The sequence below is a fragment of the Plecotus auritus genome (assembly GCF_963455305.1).
Source record: "Plecotus auritus genome assembly, chromosome: 7".
Lineage (NCBI taxonomy): Eukaryota > Metazoa > Chordata > Mammalia > Chiroptera > Vespertilionidae > Plecotus > Plecotus auritus.
The window spans coordinates 59,793,612-59,811,927 of NC_137774.1; the positions used below are offsets into that span (position 1 = coordinate 59,793,612).

Consider the following 18,316-nt stretch of genomic DNA (forward strand, 5'->3'; position numbering starts at 1 on the left):
GTAGTTAGATGAGAAGGTTCAAGTGTAGATCATAAAGCAGGGGTCCCAGAAACTCTTGTATTAGATACAGAACAGGAGGTATGAGAGCCAACTGGCTGGCTGAAGAGCCCAGAGTCAGGATCAAACACTGTTAAACCTGGCCCTCCACCAAGCACTTAGATTCCCAGTCAGAGAAAGTAAACAGGACACACTAAAGCATAAAAATACACAACTGATCTTATTGGTGTTTCAAATATTTATTTTAGGTAGTAAAGGCTTTTATTGTTCTGAACCCCAATTACAAGTCACACGGCCAAGAACAACTAAAAAAGAGACTCAGGAACATGTAAAAAACAATACAGTGCCTTACAGATACCCTAGAAAGGAAGGTATTCTAATTATGATATTTGCTTAGTGTTTTGGAAAATTTATTTTTTTATTTTAATGAACATTCTCCTCAAACATACTATAGCAAATGACATGGTAAGAATCAGAACTTTTGAGATTAAATGAAACTCTTAAATCAAATTTGTTGGGTCATCTGGCTCATCATCAGACTTGGGAGTGAAATATTAAATACCAAGGAAAATCTCAACAGTCCCCCTTTTCTCCCTTTTCAGTGTTACCAAAATCTCATCCCAATGTGTGTCCTATTCTCCACCTAGAGTTCATATAATTGACTTTGTCTAAAAATGAAAACTTCTGGGCTAATTTTCTTCCCTTGATACCAACAGGTAGAATTTGTTCAAGAGCTGCCAAGTGGGAAGATAAAAAGAAATGAACTGAGGAAGAAAGAATGGGAAACTATTTAAATCCATTCCATTAATTATCACAGCATCCATAAAACAAAGACTGTAAAAATCACAAGATTATGAAGAGGTGATAAAAATGTGATAGTATGCTTATAAACTACTGATTTTAAATACCTTGTGGTTATAACATAAGAGGCTGAATTTTGAAATAAAATAGTAAATTCCTCTGCATTGGTGTCAGTGTTCTTATAACTTGATAATACAAAAAGAATACCATCTATTGATGAGAAATTTTAAAACGTATAATATAGGAACAGTTTATGGACCAAATCTCTGACCTGTTCGTTTTCAAATCTTTGTTGAATAATTCTTCTAATATGCTAATATACAAATCAGAACCAATCTTCAAGCATTGAAACAAAACTGAATAATTTGTAAGTTTTTAAAAGCACAAAAAAGTCAAGTTACTATAATTCTCAAAGTAGAAATATTGACCTGAAAAATAGTTTACGGATTTTTATTAGTCATATTTTTATTCAAATAACTTAAAATAGTTCAAAATTAGTTTTAAGGTTTAACTATAAAAGATATCATATGCTATTATTGCTTATTATCTTATACTAGGGGCCCAGTGCATGAATTCCTGCACCTTGAAATGAACTGTGGGCCGTGAGGCTGCGGTAGGCACAGGGGTGGGTCCCGGCCCATTCTCAGCGCCCTCACCTGGCCCCTCCCGCCACGGTCCCCTGATCCCCTACCAGCAGCCCTGCTCTCACCCGCTGTCAGCGCTGAGTAATCAGGACCGGCACCAGGCACCGGCTGTGGGTGTGAGTGGCAGCTCTGGTGCAGCAGTGGGTGTGAGCGGGGCTGTTGCTGGTAGCGAGTGTGAGAGCCGGCTGCCAGACCTGATCGTCCCTCAGGAGCAGGGGGAGGTAGAGAAGCCCTGAGGGGAGATCGGGGCTGGCAGCGGCTGCTCGCACCCACTGACAGCGCTGGCAGATGTGAGTGGTGGCTCCGATGCTGGCAGCAGTGCAAGGGGGGCTGGTGCCGGCAGCAGGTGCAAGCACCTGGCGGGACTGCGCCTTGTGGGAGCAAAAAATTTTCAGTAACCACCTGAGGCTCGCCCTGATGATGACTGACACCCCCGCTTTGGTCTGGCACCCCCACTCACCTGCTCCACCATCCCACCGCAGCTGATGCTGCCATATTCTGTGTGCCCCCCCTGGTGGTCAGCGCACATCATATCAACCAGTTGTTCAGTTGGTCTGCTGTTCGGTCTATTTGCATATTAGGGTTTTTTATATATAGACTAGTGGCCCAATGCACGAATGAAGATTCGTGCAAGAAAGGGCCTTCGGCCCTAACCGGTTTGGCTCAGTGGATAGAGCGTCGACCTGGGGACTGAAGGGTCCCAGGTTCGATTCCGGTCAAGGGCATGTACCTTGGTTGCGAGCACGTCCCCAGTGGGGAGTGTGCAGGAGGCAGCTGATCGATGATTTTTCTCTCTCATCGATGTTTCTAGCTCTCTATCCCTCTCCCTTCCTCTCTGTAAAAAATCAATAAAATATATTTTAAAACAAAAAAACAAACAAACAAAAAGAATGGGCCTTCGTTCCCCTGGCTGCCGGCACCATCTTCGCTCAGGCCAGAGCAGCCTTTCTGCTCTGGCCTGGAGCCGCCTTTCTGCCTTCCCACGCTGCCCAGAGGCCAGGAGTGGCTAGGCTGGTGCGGAAAGCCTGTGTGTTGCCATGGCAGTGATGCAAGCGTCCCGCCGCTCTGCCCCTGTGTATGCAAATTAACCTGCCATCTTTGTTGGGTTAATTTGCATACTCACTCCTGATTGGCTGGTGGGCGTCGCGAAGGTATGGTCAATTTGCATCTTTCTTTTATTAGTGTAGACTAGAGGCCCAGTGCACGAAATTTGTGTTTGGGGGGGGGTGTATCCCTCAGCCTGGCCTGCACCCTCTCTAATCTGGGACCCCTTCTGGGATGTCCAACTGCCGGTTTAGGCCTGAGTCCAGGCCTAAACCGGCAGTCAGACTTCTCTCTCACAATCCAGGACTGCTGGCTCCTAACCACTTGCCTGCCTGCCTGCCTGATCAGCTCCTAACCCCTTCTGCCTGCTAGCCTGATCACCCCCCTAACCACTCCCCTGCAGGCCCGATGGCCCCCAACTGCCCTCCCCTGCTGTCCTGGTCACCCCCAACTGCCCTCCCCTGCAGGCCTAGTCACTCCCAACTGCCCTCCCCTGCCGGCCTGGTTGCCCCCAACTGCCCTCCCCTGCAGGCCTAGTCGCTCCCAATTGCTCTCCCCTGCCGGCTTGGTTGCCTCCAACTGCCCTCCCCTGCCGGCCTGGTTGCCTGTAACTGCCCTCCCCTATAGACCTGTTCACCCCCAACTGCCCTCCCCTGCCGGCCTGATTGCCCACGACTGCCCTCCCCTGCTGGCCATCTTGTGATGACATGAGGGCGGCTATCTTGTGATGACATAAGGGCATCGCGCAAGGGCGCGAGGACCACCTAGGCTTTTATTAGTATAGATAATAAAAGGCTAATATGCAAATTGTCCCCTTGGGAGTTTGATCGCTTGCTATGATGTGCGCTGACCAGCAGGGAGCGGTGCGGAACATGGCAGGCAACCAGCGGCAGCAGAGGGGCAGGAAGGGAGCGAGGGAAGGAGGAAGTGGGGAAGCCAGGAACCTGATGGGCCCTGATCACTGGCCAAGCCTAGGGACCCTACCTGTGCACAAATTTCGTGCACCGGGCCTCTAGTATTTAATAAATGCAGTTTACAAAATATTTCACTTGTGGTTCTTCAAAGTATGATAAATTTGGCAAATGCCAATATATGCAATATAAATAAAATAGTGTAAGGCATTTTAAGATTACTCATGTTTGGGAATTCAAGGAACAATCAGGATTCATACATGAACAAAAGACAAAAGTTAAGATAGCTGGTGACTGAAATTAGAAGCCTGTGAAATTTGTTTTTCTATTTTCAGTGTGTGTGTGTGTGTGTGCGTGTAATAGTCCAAGTGCAGTCTACAGAGCTCAGATAATGCTGTTCTCGTAACTTGTAGCCCTATATGCTTTTCTCTTTACATTAAAGTCACACTAAAGTAAAAACATAGTTTAGATATAAAGATCATCAATTCCTCATTGAAGGTCTGAGTCTCAAAGAATTTTTAGTAGAAACATTTACCTTTTGGTCACAAACATGGCTTGTTTCTGGAGAACTAGAGTTGAGTGCTCCTGAGGAATGAGGCCAAATTGTGCTGTTGGCCCTCTCCTTTTTAAGTGTTTGTTCCCATTTGAAATAACCACAACATTTTCTGTTTTCTTGGTGTTTCCGAATAGGGCAACAGTAGAAGACTTTCCCATGGTTTGGTCCATTATTAGAAACAACAAGTCTCTTAGACCTTCGGCCACACTTGCATAATGGAGGTGTCACCTTCCCACTCTTCCAAGGCTCTTGTAGGTTAACTGTAGGAGTGAAGACAGAGGAGTGGAGCTTCCAAGAGCTCACTGGGGAGCCATCACATGATGTAGGCTTTTCTTCATGAATAGGGAAAGGTTGCTTTTTAGCTAAGGGGAAAACTGGGGGGCTGGGTGGATTCCTTTTAGTACCACCTAAAAGAAGACATTTCCCCAGAACTGAAGGGTAAGACATACTGGCCTTAACACTGTTCAAACTGCTTGATTTGCACTCAGGTAATTTAAAGTTAGAAACATCTGACCTTGGATCTTTGGCTTCTTTTACATTATAAATAGTAGTATGTGGACTCTTATACACAACCAACTTAGAGGTCTCAGATTTTTGAGGAGTTTCTTCTGTGCTTTCCAAGTTCTCATAACTTAGCAATTCAGATTCTTTTAGAACCACTAACCTTTCTCCAGACTTTAATGAAGTAGCTAAGTTTGAGTCACTAATGAGAGGCATATAATCTATATTTTGCTCAGGCTGAGATGCTGGCAGTAAAGCTACATCCTCCCAATCAGTCAACATAGGCAAACAGTCAAGAGCAGAACTCATCTCCACATCAGAAACATGATTGACAGACGAAATGGTAGTTGAAACAAGCACCAAATTGGAACCCATTGTTGAAGCCTTAGATTTGGTATTAAATGCATGATGTTCGTCTTTTATTTGTTTCTGCACAGGTGCACCGACGCTGGGGCACTGCAGCTGCCCCAGAGAAGTAGAGGACTGAGGAATAAAGAGAGAGAAACAGTTTCTGACGCTGCAAAGACCCACTTTTAAATTGCTCTTTGGTTGTAACTCATCTTGGTTTACTTTCATGGAATTCATACCAACGGACCTCATTTGAACTTTTTCATGATAATGTGTTGTATTTTTAGGCTCCCTATCACATGTGCTGGGACCCTGACTGCTTCTGTTGCAGGCTGATGTTTCTTCAACTTGATTGGTATTCAAATTTCCGCCCAAAATGTTGGGATTCTTCTTAGTGGGAACCTATGATTCCACAAACAAATCCAATAGCTTCAGCAACTGTGCATTCAGAATTTCTTTAGTACACATGATATGATATGACAAAAAAAGAAAAATGCCATCATTGACTGACATAAATTATTACACTCATGACATCTACATTTCAATGACCCTACAATTACTTCTGAAATTTGAGATGACAGAATATAGGAGTTAGATGCCACTGACCTTGTTCCAGGACCTTGTAATTTTCATTAAGCAACCATCCCTGATCATTTTCCAAGCAAGAAGTGCAGTATTCCGAGAATCATCCAATCCTGAGGAAATAAATAACAAACACTATCTTTAGCACCACTAAAAAGAAATATAGCAATAACAACAAAAAAACCCACCACTTAAATGGAAATTGGAACTGTTAGTTTTATGACCATCTACTAGTTTTGATCATGATAAGTTGGTCTGTGGAAAGCTGTGGTAGCCTTACCAATGAAAGACAAGGTCTCCCACATTTACAGAGGAAGAGGTGAAAATTTGTTAGACAGTTCACAAAAATGTGACCACGATTCTGAGGGGCCATGTTCCGTGAGTTTTGCTTAGTTTTCCACTAGTCCAGTGGTCGGCAAACTCATTAGTCAACAGAGCCAAATATCAACAGTACAACGACTGAAATTTCTTTTGAGAGCCAAGTTTTTTAAACTTAAATTATATAGGTAGGTACACTGTTATGAACTTAATTAAGGTACTCCTAAGCTGGCTTTTGCTAAAAACTCAAGGGGCCAAAGAGCCGCATGTGGCTCGTGAGCCGCAGTTTGCCGACCACTGCACTAGTCCGTTGTATTATTTGGGCATTTGTTTAATTCCATTTGTTGGCTAATTCTTTTCATTCTTTTTTAGCAACTGGACAGCCACTAGATGGCAATCTTTATCTTACACGCAAATGGTCATTTGAGTCTTAGAAATAATTTAAATTGTATAGATTAGAAGGAACTTTTTCTAGGCTGAAGTATATTCCTTATTAATGACATCACAAAAAATGAGATTCACATAAAAGACTTTATAAAAAATAAAATTACTTACATAATAAAATGATTTTCAGTTTATACTAACCAGAATGTTCCCGTCCCAAGAATTCGATTCCCACCTCCTGCAGGGCGCCACTCAGTCCTTTTGGTTTTCTCCTATAGAAAACCTAATAAATAAATGAAGACATGTTTAAGAAAATGGTTACTATTTGGAAGACTGTATGAACCACTCTTCATAATTTTTAGTTCTAGATTTGAATTGCTTATTTTTGTTACATTGTCTTCACATGCTATAAGAAATGCATTTATGTGAATGTTTCAAAAGAAAATATTTTATTTGTAGAAATCCATACCTATGTGTGGAATAAAGTTTAATCATTTTTCAAAAGAAGGAAAATGAACATGCCCCCACCTTTGACCCTTACCTTGTAAGTTACTCTGAGATCAATCCAAGAATTTAAGAACACAGGTTTAAACAGCTGTTTTCTTTTACACTCATACTCCAGGCAAACACCCAAGTCCCAGTCTGCATTAAGTATATTAAAATAGAACAAAGCAATGATGCCAGCAGTTTTTATGCTATCATCATTTATAAAGTGCTGAAAAATTATATAAAATAGTAAGATTTAGAATCATATAACATGTAATACTATATATATACTATAATAACGTAGTTAGTATATAATAGTAAGATTTAATTGCCTTGTTAATATCTAACAATTATTCACTTTACATAACTGACTGTTAAGAAATTAGATTGGTAACTAAGCTTCAAAATGATTTATTAAAGATCCAATAAGACATACTGAATATTTCAGAAAGAGTAAGATGTGAAATTATAAGGCCTATATGGAGAAGGTTATCTGCTTTTAACATTCTAAGAGAATATTCATGTAATTGAGAAACATAGCAACCAGAAACCAAGTACACCTATTAATGCTAAGCAGCAATGACACAGCGCTATCATTCTATTAATGGCAATGCTGTATCACAGGCATACAAAAGATCTATTTTAAATGGCCCGTTTTTTCCTTGATGTCAACATTAGTAAGTGTGAAATAAAAGCAAAGGATATATGCCCTAGACGGTTTGGCTCAGTGGATAGAGCGTCGGCCTGCGGACTGAAGGGTCCTGTGTTCAATTCCGACCAAGGGCATATGCCTGGGTTGTGGGCTTGATCCCCAGTAGGGGGCGTGCAGGAGGTTCTCTCTCATCATTGATGTTTCTATCTCTCTCTCTCCCTCTCCCTTCCTCTCTAAAATCAATAAAAATATATTAAAAAAAAAAAAAGCAAAGCATATGAGTTGAACAAGGACTCTTTTTATTCAATATTGTATAAAATAGCATGATAAGAGTTTTCACTAAATAATCTTTACCCGGATTCAGAGGAACAATCAAGAAAGATTCTTAAAGTTAAGGCTTAAAGTTTTCAGGCATCCCAGAATGGTAATTTAAAAAATATGAATAAATTTACTTTTCTGTTGGGCACTTGCATTTCTTTTCCTGGTCCAGAAAGTTAACAAGTATAATTCTTACTAGAGATAAATAATTACATATTACATAAGAGTGATGCTACAAACTTTTTTTACCTGACCAAGTAACAAATGCACACAATTTTACTTCTGAAGTAGATAGATCTGAAACCCCAGTAGCAAAAATAATTTTCTTCTGTTGCTGAATCTTCTGAATCCATTTACAGAACTGAGATAAGCAAATCTTCAGAGGGACCCCTTCATCAACTTGAGCCTGAATAGTCACAAAATCTGAATTCAACAATCAAACTTCATAATTATTGACCACATAACTAGTAATTAGGCACTGTGGGGTATATAACAAAGAAGAGGTTCTACTGACAAAGAATTTACCTAGTGAAAAAATGTTGTAACACATGGGAAAGAGATAATTTAATGATTAGAACTCTATAAAGTAAGAAAAATTAGGTTACCAATCTAAAATTGCACAGAAAAATAATAATCCAGACCACCAGAAATCTGATGTATTTAATTTCCATAAAATAGATTTGATATTCATTTTTACCACACTATTCTTTCTAATTTTTAAAGATTCTAATGGCCTTCTGGAGGGGACATTATTTCTTCTAATACTGAATAAACCTAGCTCCAAATGGTATATAACTTTTATTTTCTTTTTGAAATTGACTTCTGAATTTTAATATTTGCATCATACCTGCTTGTTTATTGTTTGGGGGCTGGGGGCAGTGAAAAGAGAAGTAAGGAAGGGCATACCTGCTTTATGCCTGTCAGCTCCATGCAAAATTCAGAAAGAATTGGATGTTCCTGAGGCTGAACATAAGCATGGAACTCAGATTCAATCTCTCCAGTTGATGTGCTCAGCAATACTGCTGGAAATTCAACTACGTGAAAGAATCACCAATTGACACTTAATAATTATCACTGTTTCAGTAAAAACACACTAAAATGACCAAAGCAATGTGATGTAATGGTTATAATTAAAGTTATGCCAAAGAATGTCAAAATATTAAAGTCGAATATGTACTTAAAATTCAAATATATTTTCACCATTAAAAGCCATATGGAAGCAAAAATGTACTTACTCCTTTTTGCAAAAGTTTTTTTAGTTTCTATGCAATTTAGATTTTGAATGCAATCCTAAAATAATTATTTTTTCTAATTTTTAAAATGTTATTGGTTAATAGAATTATACAGGTTTCAGATATACAATTCTATTGGACATTATCTGTATTCATGTTCACCACCCCAAATCAAGTCTGTCCTTCATACTTATCCCCCCTATGCCCTCTTCTACCTTCCCCCACTAAAAAAATATTTTATATGATGACACATTTAGGCATTAAGTTTTTACCCCCCCCCCCTTTTTTTTTTGGTAAGTCAGGTTTTATAGTAAACTACTAATTCATAGACCATCTTGTTTTCTTTAACTGTTGACTTGTTTACATCTATACACTTTAAAATGACTCATTTAATGCTAGCTTGGCCTTTGGCAGTTCAGACTTACTTATTTCCTGGGTCTGGTGGCGTTTCCCATCATTCCAGCACGTCGACTCGAAATCAATAACAATTAAGTAGTCAAATAACTGCTCTGCAAAAGATGAGGGTGTCCTATGCGTCACCAGTGTTAGAAGTGCAAGCTGCAAAATGCAAGAGGCTGGCACACTACTTACTGCCTCTGCTTCCCGCTAGATTCCCACTTGCTGGTCCCAGGGACTTCCTTCTGATTAATCCAAGCTGCCTGCAAGGTGCAAACAGTCGGTCAGGTAACACATTCATTCCCACTCCTGTTTGGGTAGGCTAACAGATTAATGATGTTCCTCATCACTCATGTGCTGTGCCTGAGAGGAAACTGACGCGCCGCCCGCGCCGCCCGCGCCGCCCGCGCCGCCCGCGCCGCCCGCGCCGCCCGCGCCGCCCGCGCCGCCCGCGCCGCCCGCGCCGCCCGCGCCGCCCGCGCCGTACCGCGCCAACCTCTTGGTCGCCATTCCACTTATGCCTTCCTCCCGCCGCCCAGCTGCCGGAAGTCTCCGGCGTCCACTTCCGCTCCGTTCCAACTTCCCGCGCAGCTGGGCGGGCGGGGCCTTGCTGTCGCGGCGGCTGCTCCTCGCGGTGCGGCGGGGGCGCGGCGGGCGGCAAGGGGAGCGGTTGGAAGCGTGAGGAGAGGCAGCCCAGACCGAGGTGAGCGCCGGGCCAGCGCCGCCTCCCACCGGCTCTCCGCTTTGTCGAGGGGGAGCGCGCTGCCCAGGGCAAGGCCGGCCGCGGGGCGGAGGGAGCGAGTCACTGCGGGAGGGCCGGGAGGGTGGGTCCGTCACTCCTGGATCGGAGGGGAATTAGTGTGTGACCGCCCTTTATTAAGTGGGGTGCCTTTCTTTTGCCTGTCAGACTGGCCAACAATTTTATTTTTATTTTTTTATTGACTGCAGAGAGGAAGGGAGAGGGAGAGAGAAACATCAGTGATGAGAGAGAATCACCGATCGGCTGCCTCCTGCATGCCCCGCACTGGGGATCGAGCCCGCAACCCAGGCATGTGCCCTTGACCAGACTCGAACCCAGGACCCTTCAGTCCACAGGCCGGTGCTCTATCCACTGAGCCACACCGGCTACAGCCTGGCCAACAATTTTAAAAGTATATGTGGTAAGAAGTGTAAGGAGCCAAAAGTGTAAGGTGCGCTCAGTGGATAGAGCCTCGGCCTGAGGACCAAGGGTACCGGTTCGGTTCCGGTTCGGTTCCCGTCCGGCTCCTCCCAGCGGGCCCTGGTCGGGGCTCGTGCTGGAGGCAACCAATGGATGTTTCTCTCTTTCCCTCTCTCGTACTCTCTCTCTAAAATCAATGGAAAAATATCCTCGGATGAGGATTTAAAAATATGTACGGAAATTGACAATCTCCTCACTTTTATTTTAAAATAATCTTAAACTTACAGAACAGTACCAAGGACGCTCCCAGCCAACCTTGGGCCGCAGTTACCCACACAGCCCCCTGGGGTGCCGGGGAGTGCTCACCCACACAGCTCCCCCCCACCCCGCCCCGCCGGGGGTGCCGGAGAGCGGGGGTGCTGGGGAGTGTTTTCTACCCGCGGGCCTGCGGGACAGGACGGCCTGCGCTCAGACTCCGCAGCGGGGTGTGCTGTGCTCAGGGGTCCTGTCCCCTTCAGTCCATCCAGTCCCTCAGTCTCCTTGATGTTCGGGGTCTTCCTGTTTTTGTAGAGTCCTGAATCAGTTATTTTTTAGAATGTCCCTCCAGTTAGGTTTGTCTGTTTGCTTATTATTTTTTAATCCTCACCCGAGGATATGCTTTTATTGATTTTTAGAGAGGGGGAGAGAGAGAGAGAAACATCTTATCAGTTGCCTCTGTTCTCGCCCCTCCCCCACGGGGACTCCAACTGGCTCACAGAACAACGCTCCAACCAACTGAGCTGGCTGGCTGCTCATTGATTGGTTCAGGTTGTACATCTTTGGCAGGAATAGCACAGAAGTGATACTCTGTTCTCTTGTATTTTATCAGGTTATATACGGTTTTGATTGTCCCATTGGGTCATATTTATTATCTTGGTTAGTTGATTAAGGTAGTGAGTACTAAACTACTCTAAAGTACTCTTTTTCTCTAATTTTGTGGTGAAATGCTTTCTCATTAAACTTGCAATTGTCTCTTTTTTTCCTCAGTATGAACTCATGGTTACCTATTGTATTTGGGTTATAATCCATTCTCATGTTTTGATGCTGAAAACATCTCAGATTTGGCTGTTGAGCTAGCTCTTTGTCCTTTTGACATGACCCCATCATTTGAGAATTTCTTCATTTCTCTGGTACAGATGTTCCCAGCTCATCCGTGCTTTCCCTGCCCCAGCCCTGGAATCAGCTATTTCTCCTAAATACTTGGTTCTTTTTAGTAACGAATGACATTTAGCAACTGAAGATTTGGATGATAGATGTGCTCATTGCAAATAGGATGTTAATACTCCCAAAAGAGAGTTAGGAAATATATACAAACACACATGTACACATGTTTACAGCCAAAGTCTTATAACATTAAATATATGTAAATATGTAATTCATATTACCAAGTTAATCTTATTTATAAAAGTTGTTTATAATTTAGACATAAAAACATTTAAATTAATATTTAAATATATAATTTCTGTTACATTAAATATGTATCCATATGTAATGAAAAACCATGAATTCATATCAGTAGCTCTACTTTCAATTAGATTCCACAGAGTTCATTCTGATTTTCTCCCGTTTCATGTTTATAATTTCCTTCTCTGAGAAACCTAACTCCCATTATCTTCAACATGTTTGATTAGTCCCCCATTGCTGCAACTGCCCCACACCCCACACCCTCTGCATCTGGCCTGGGCTCAGTCATTCTGCACCTTATACCAGGTTAGCCTGCTGTGTGAAGACCTTCATCACTACTGTGACAGGCTGCTACCCTCATCCTTCTCACATGAACACCCTCACCCTGTTCAGGCTCTGAATCCTGTGATACCACTGTGGTCCCTCAGCATTGATGTCTTCCTTTACCCTAAACAGTTTCTGACTTGATGCTAGGTCACTGCTCTTCCCTTCTCACTGCACGGATGCCCTCCTCATACTGTTCAGGCTTTGACACCCCACATTGGTTTCCTGTGTGTGTATTGCATGCCTACCCCAATTCTGGACCATCTGCCCTATAGGATGTCCTCTTTACCCTTCTCAGGTTCTGACAGCCTATGCTTGGCAACTGTATAAACCCATACCTCACTCAGTTCCACCTATCAATTTCACACATTTTTGGTTGATATATATAAACTAGGGCCCCAAATTCGTGCACCTTGAAAGGAACTGTGGGCCGCGAGGCTGTGATGGGCACAGGGGCGGGTTTTGGCCCATCCTCCGCGCCCCACCTGGCCCCTCCTGCTATGGCGAGGAGCGATTGGGGCTGGCGCCAGCAGCGGGTGCCAGCAGCAGCTGCTGCCCTGATTACCCCTCAGGAGCAGGGGGAGATGGAGGAGTCCTCAGGGGCAATCAGGGCTGGCAGCCGCCACTTGCACCTGCTGATGGCACCGAGCGATCAGGACCGGTGCTGGGCACCGGCAGTGGGTGTGAGCGGGACCGGCGCCGGCAGAGGGTGCGAATGGAGGCTCCGGCGCTGGCAGTGGGTGTAAGCGGCGACTCTGGCACCGGCAGCAGGTGCGAGTGGGGCTGGCACCGGCAGCAGGTGTGAGTGCTGGGCAGGACCACGGCGCTTGGGAGCAAAGATTTTCAGTAACCACCAGAGGCTCGTCCTGATATCAGCAACTAGCATCCTGCCTTGGTCTGGTGCCCCTGCTCATCTGCTCCATCATCCCGCCATGGCCGATGCCCACCATGCTTCGCGCTCTGCTGCCCATACCCACCATGTTCCACACGCGCCCCCTGGTAGTCAGCGCATGTCAGAGCGACCAGTTGTTCAGTTGTTCTGCCATTCAGTCTATTTGCATATTAGCCTTTTATTATATAGGACTAGAGGCTCAATGCACGAAATTTATGCACGATGGGGTGATCCCCTCAGCCCAGCCTGCACCCTCTCTAATCCGGGACCCCTCGGGAGATGTCTGACTGCCGGTTTAGGCCTGATCCCGGATTGGGCCTAAACCGGCAGTCGGACATCCCTCTCACAATCTAGGACCTCTGGCTCCTAACTGCTCACCTGCCTGCCTGCCTGATCGCCCCTAACTGCCCGCCCCTGCCAGCCTGGTTGCCCCCAACTGCCTCCCCCGCTGGCCTGGTCGCCCTACGCAGCCTGCTGTTCAGTCATTTGGTCGTCCCTCAATAACCTCCCTGCTGGCCTGGTCACCCCACACAGCCTGCTATTCAGTCATTTGGTCATCCCTCACTAACCCCCCTGCCAGCCTGGTCACCCCACGCAGCCTGCTGTTTGGTCATCCATCTGGTTGTTTAGGTTGTGGTGGCCCCTGGCTTTTTATATATTAGGATTGGTACATTCCTTTAGGAGTTAGTAATATTTGTCAGAATGTCATCCTATCTAATTAAAGAGTAATATGCAAATTGACCGCACCTCCGCTACACCCACAAGCCACGCCCACCAGCCAATCAGGAGCGAGTATGCAAATTAACCCAACCAAGATGGCTGCAGCCACGGAGAGAGCAGGAGGCTTGGGTTTCCCCGGCAATGGAGGAAGCCAAGCTTTCCGCCTGCCCTGGTGGGCCCAGGCCTCTGCTCAAGGCTACAAAGTTTCAATTATAGAAGATAAATAAATCCCAACAAAAATGGCGGCAGCCACGGAGCTGGAGAGAGCAGGAGGCTTCGGTTGCCCCCGGCAATGGAGGAAGCCAAGCTTTCCACTTGCCCTGGCCTGCCTTGGTCTCTGCTCAAGGCTACAAAGTTTCAATATAGAAAATAAATAAATCCCAACAAAAATGGCTGTGGCCACGGAGCAAGCAGGAGGCTTGGCTCTGCTCAAGGCTACAAAGTTTCAATTATAGAAGATAAATAAATCCCAGATCCCAGGGCCCCTGCTTGGGTTGCCGGGGGACATGGCTGGCCTGCAAACCACCACACGCCCCTCACCCAGGCCACCCCACACCCCAAGGGAACCCCCACCCTGATACGGGACACCCTTCAGGGCAAACCAGCCAGACCCCACCCATGCACCAGGCCTCTATCCTATATAATCCTGTCTAATAAAAGAGTAATATGCCAGTTGACCATCACTCCAACACACAAGATGGCTGCCCACATGTGGTCAAAGATGGCTGCCACAATATGGCCAGCAGGGAAGGGCAGTTGGGAGGGACCAGGTCTGCAAGGGAGGGCAGTTGTGGGCGATCAGGCCAGCAGGGGAGGGCAGTTGGGAGGGGCCAGGCCAGCAAGGGAGGGCAGTTTGGGGCAATCAAGCCTGCAGGGGAGGGCAGTTAGGGGTGACCAGGCCAGCAGAGGAGGGAAGTTGGGGGCAACCGGGCCTGCAGGGAAGGGCAGTTGGGGGGGACCCAGGCCTGCAGGGGAGGCAGTTGGGGGCAACCGGGCCTGCAGGGGAGGGCAGTTAGGGGCAAACAGGCTGGCAGGGGAGGGCAGTTAGGGGCAAACAGGCTGGCAGGGGAGTGGTTAGGGGGTGAGCAGGCTGCCAGGCAGAAGCAGTTAGGGGCAATCAGGAAGGCAGGCAGGTGAGCAGTTGGGAGCCAGCAGTCCTGGATTGTGAAAGGGATGTCCGACTGACAGTATATATATATATTTATCTTGACCAGGAATGTATCCTAAGAAAATAGATGTGCAAGGATATCTACGCAAGGATACTGATAACACTGTTTATAATTATTTAAAAAAAAAAACAGTGTCATCAATAGGGATTTTTTTTTCAGATAAATTACAAATTTTTATGTAAATTTAGAGAATGGACTATTAAAATTAAAAAGTCTTGGGGAAAAATAGCAATAATAATATCTGATGTTTATTAGGCACTAGCTTCAGTCTATTGTACTTGCACTACCTCATTGATTTTCCAATCTCATGGGGTAGAATTATAATAACTCTATATAGTTGAAGAAACTGCATCTTAAGGAGGTTAAGGCACTTGTCCAGATAGTAAAAGTGGTATTTGAACTCCGGTTGTTGAGTCCAGGGTGTGAGCTCCTCACCACTATACTCTGCTGCCTCCTTCATTACAATGAAAGTGGTAATTATCTCTTGAGTTGTACAAGTACAGGACAGGTGACTTTTATTTTTATTGATTGTCTTTCATCTATTTTACCTTTCTCTATTATCTGACTCTTTCATAAGCACAATATTTATATATATAAAAGGCTAATATGTAAAGTGTCCCCTGAGGAGTTCAATCAGGAGTCCGGGAGTTTGATCACTTGCTATGATGTGCACTGACCACCAGGGGGCAGCGCTGAACAAAGAAAGGCCCTGGCCGGCAGCTGACAGCCAGGGAAGGAAGGCCCCAGCCAGCAGCTGAAAGGCCCTGATCGGCCCTGATCACCAGCCAGACCTAGGGACCCTACCCATGCATGAATTTTGTGAACCAGGCCAGTACTATTTTAATAACCAGATGTAAGTGCAGAGCTCTTTTAAGGAGGAGTGGAGCGTCATTGAACTCCCTGTTGCCCTAGGATAAAGTCTAACTCCTTAGCTTAGACCATGTGATCTTCTGTGGTCTGACTCCTGCTTTTCTCCTGTCATATCTCTACTGCTCTGCAGCATGCAATCTTGGCTCTGGCCAAACCAAACTATATGGTTAGACACAATGTTTCCTTCTACCTGGCTGACTTTATTTTCAAGGCTCAACCCCATTATTTTTATCTCAGTGAAGCTGTCCCCCAAACACTCTTTTTTTAAAAAAATAAATCTTTATTCAGATTATTACAATTGTTTCTCCTTTTTCCCCCCATAGCTCCCCTCCACCCAGTTTCCACTCCACCTTCTGCCCTTACCTCCCCCCCACTGTCCTCATCCATAGGTGTATGATTTTTGTCCAGTCTCTTCCTGAACCCCTCCATACCCTTTTCCCCCTGAGAATTGTCAATCCACTCCCTTTCTATGCCCCTGATTCTATTATATTCACCAGATTATTCTGTTCCTCAGGTTTTTAATTCACTTGATTTTTAGGTTCACTTGTTGATAGATATGTATTTGTTGTTCATAATTTTTATCTTTACTTTTTTCTTCTTCCTCCTCTTCTTAAAGAATACCCTTCAGCATTTCATGTAATCCTGGTTTGGTGGTGATGAACTCCTTTAGCTTTTTCTTATCTGTGAAGCTCTTTATCTGCCCTTCAATTCTGAATGATAGCTTTGCTGGGTAGAGTAATCTTGGTTGTAGGTTCTTGCTATTCATCACTTTGAAAATTTCTTGCCACTCCCGTCTGGCCTGCATAGTTTCTGTTGAGAAATCAGCTGACAATCGTATGGGTGCTCCCTTGTAGGTAATTAACTGTTTTTCTCTTGCTGCTTTTAATATTCTCTCTTTGTCTTTTTCCCTTGGCATTTTAAGTATGATGTGTCTTGGTGTGGTCCTCTTTGGATTCCTTTTGTTTGGGGTTCTGTGCGCTTCCTGGACTTGTAAGTCTATTTCTTTCACCAGGTGGGAGAAGTTTTCAGTCATTATTTCTTCCAATAGGTTTTCAGTATCTTGCTCTCTCTCTTCTTCTGGCACCCCCATAATTCTGATGTTGGTACGCTTGAAGTTGTCCCAGAGTCTTCTTACACTATCTTCAACTTTTTGGATTTTTTTTTTCTTTTTGCTTTTTTGGTTGAGTGTTTTTTGCTTCTTTGTATTTCAATTCTTTGACTTGATTCTTGTGTTCCTCTAGTCTATTGTTGGGTCTCTGTATAATATTTTTTATTTCAGTCAGTGTATGTTTAATTTCTAGTTGGTCGTTTTTCATATCTTCGAGGGTCTCGTTATATTTATTGGCCTTTTCTAGGATATTCTTGAAAAGCCTTATAACCGTGGTTTTGAATTCTATGTCCAGTCGTTTGTTTTCCTCCATTTCTTTAGTTTGTGATCTGTTTCTTTGACGCCGCATTTTCACTGATTCCCTGAGTTGGTAGGGTAGATTTGTGTGCTAGGTTTCCTATATGGCCCAGTGGTTCGGCCTCCCCAGTTAACCTGAGGTGGACACTCTTGGTGCACCCCTTTGTGGACTGTGTGTACAGCCTTGTTGTAGTTAAGTCTTGATTGTTGTTGGTATCACTGGGAGGAATTGACCTCCAGGCCAGTTGGCTGGAAGGATCAGCTGTGTCTACGCTGGGAGAAGTTCGGTGCTGGAGACAGCCTTATAGGATTAGACTTGCCAAATTGCAATAGCCTCTGTGCTCAGCTTGGATGGGGTGGAGTCTCAGGGCGGAGCAGACAGTCTTGGCTTCCTGGCAGCCTTGCCCTTGCATGCACGCGGAGACCTCTGCCTTCCCCGGCTCCCGAGTCTCTGCCCGAGAGTCCAGACTCCCCCCACAAGAGCGTGGGTCCCCAGGGGTTCGCCTGGAACTTGGGTTCAGTGCAGTCAGAACTGGGGCTCAGTGCAGTCAGGAGCTTCTGACTCCCACTAGGGAAAGCCTGTGGCAACCTGCGCAGCCTTTGTGCGCACTGGCATGCGCGCGCCTCCCGACATTTGCCTTCCCCGGCTCCCGAGTCTCCGCCCGAGAGTCCAGATTCCCCCCGTAAGAGCATGGGTCCCCAGGGGCTCGCCTGGAACTGGGGTTCAGTGCAGTCAGAACTGGGGCTCAGTGCAGTCAGGAGCTTCTGACTCCCTTCTGCTAGGGAAAGCCTGTGGCAACCTCCGCAGCCTTTGTGCACACTGGCACGCTGGGGCTTCCCTGGGTCTCCCCCGGGTCTCCGAGTCTCCGGGTGCCTTTCTCTCTACCTGACAGACCAGACACTCCCTGTATGAGCCTGGGTCCACGGGGTTTTGCCCGGGACTGGGGTTCAGTGCAGTCAGAACTGGGGTTCAGTGCGGTCGGGGGCTTCCTTCCCCCTTCCGCCAGAGAAAGTCAGCCAGGCTCTCAGCCGCCCTTCCTCTCTGCGTGCACAAAGACCCTTTGCCGTACCTCCAATTCTCTGTGAGCTTTTCTCTTTCCTTCTAGTTGTAGAATTTTCACTCAGCCAGCTTTCCTGTGGTTCTGGATGGTGTCCGTTCTGTCT

At 45.3% G+C, this 18,316-nt stretch overlaps 1 protein-coding gene and 1 pseudogene across 3 annotated transcripts in view; one reads left to right on the forward strand and one right to left on the reverse strand.

Annotated features, from left to right (window-relative positions):
- LOC308255050 (acyl-coenzyme A synthetase ACSM3, mitochondrial-like) overlaps positions 1-2,839 on the forward strand; it is a 41,899-nt pseudogene extending 39,060 nt beyond the window's left edge. Inside the window, exons 10-11 of the transcript in view lie at positions 246-368; positions 718-2,839. The product of the transcript in view is annotated as an acyl-coenzyme A synthetase ACSM3, mitochondrial-like (transcript). The remainder of the gene's footprint in view (positions 1-245; positions 369-717) is intronic.
- Positions 2,840-3,108: 269 nt separating this feature from the next.
- ERI2 (ERI1 exoribonuclease family member 2) lies at positions 3,109-9,715 on the reverse strand. Of its 2 annotated transcripts, XM_080681874.1 has the most exons (9): positions 9,658-9,715; positions 9,366-9,433; positions 9,200-9,283; positions 8,449-8,576; positions 7,792-7,948; positions 6,628-6,728; positions 6,288-6,369; positions 5,409-5,497; positions 3,109-5,204 (listed from the first exon to the last, which is right to left on the reverse strand). In XM_080681874.1, the coding sequence occupies exons 1-9, from the start codon at positions 9,678-9,680 to the stop codon at positions 3,879-3,881; spliced, it is 2,058 nt and encodes a 685-aa protein (XP_080538000.1). In that variant the 5' UTR covers positions 9,681-9,715; the 3' UTR covers positions 3,109-3,878. The 2 variants fall into 2 exon arrangements, with proteins under 2 accessions (XP_080538000.1, XP_080537999.1); XM_080681873.1 differs by lacking the exon at positions 9,658-9,715 and having other exon boundaries at positions 9,366-9,578.
- Between the last annotated feature and the right edge of the window lie 8,601 nt (positions 9,716-18,316).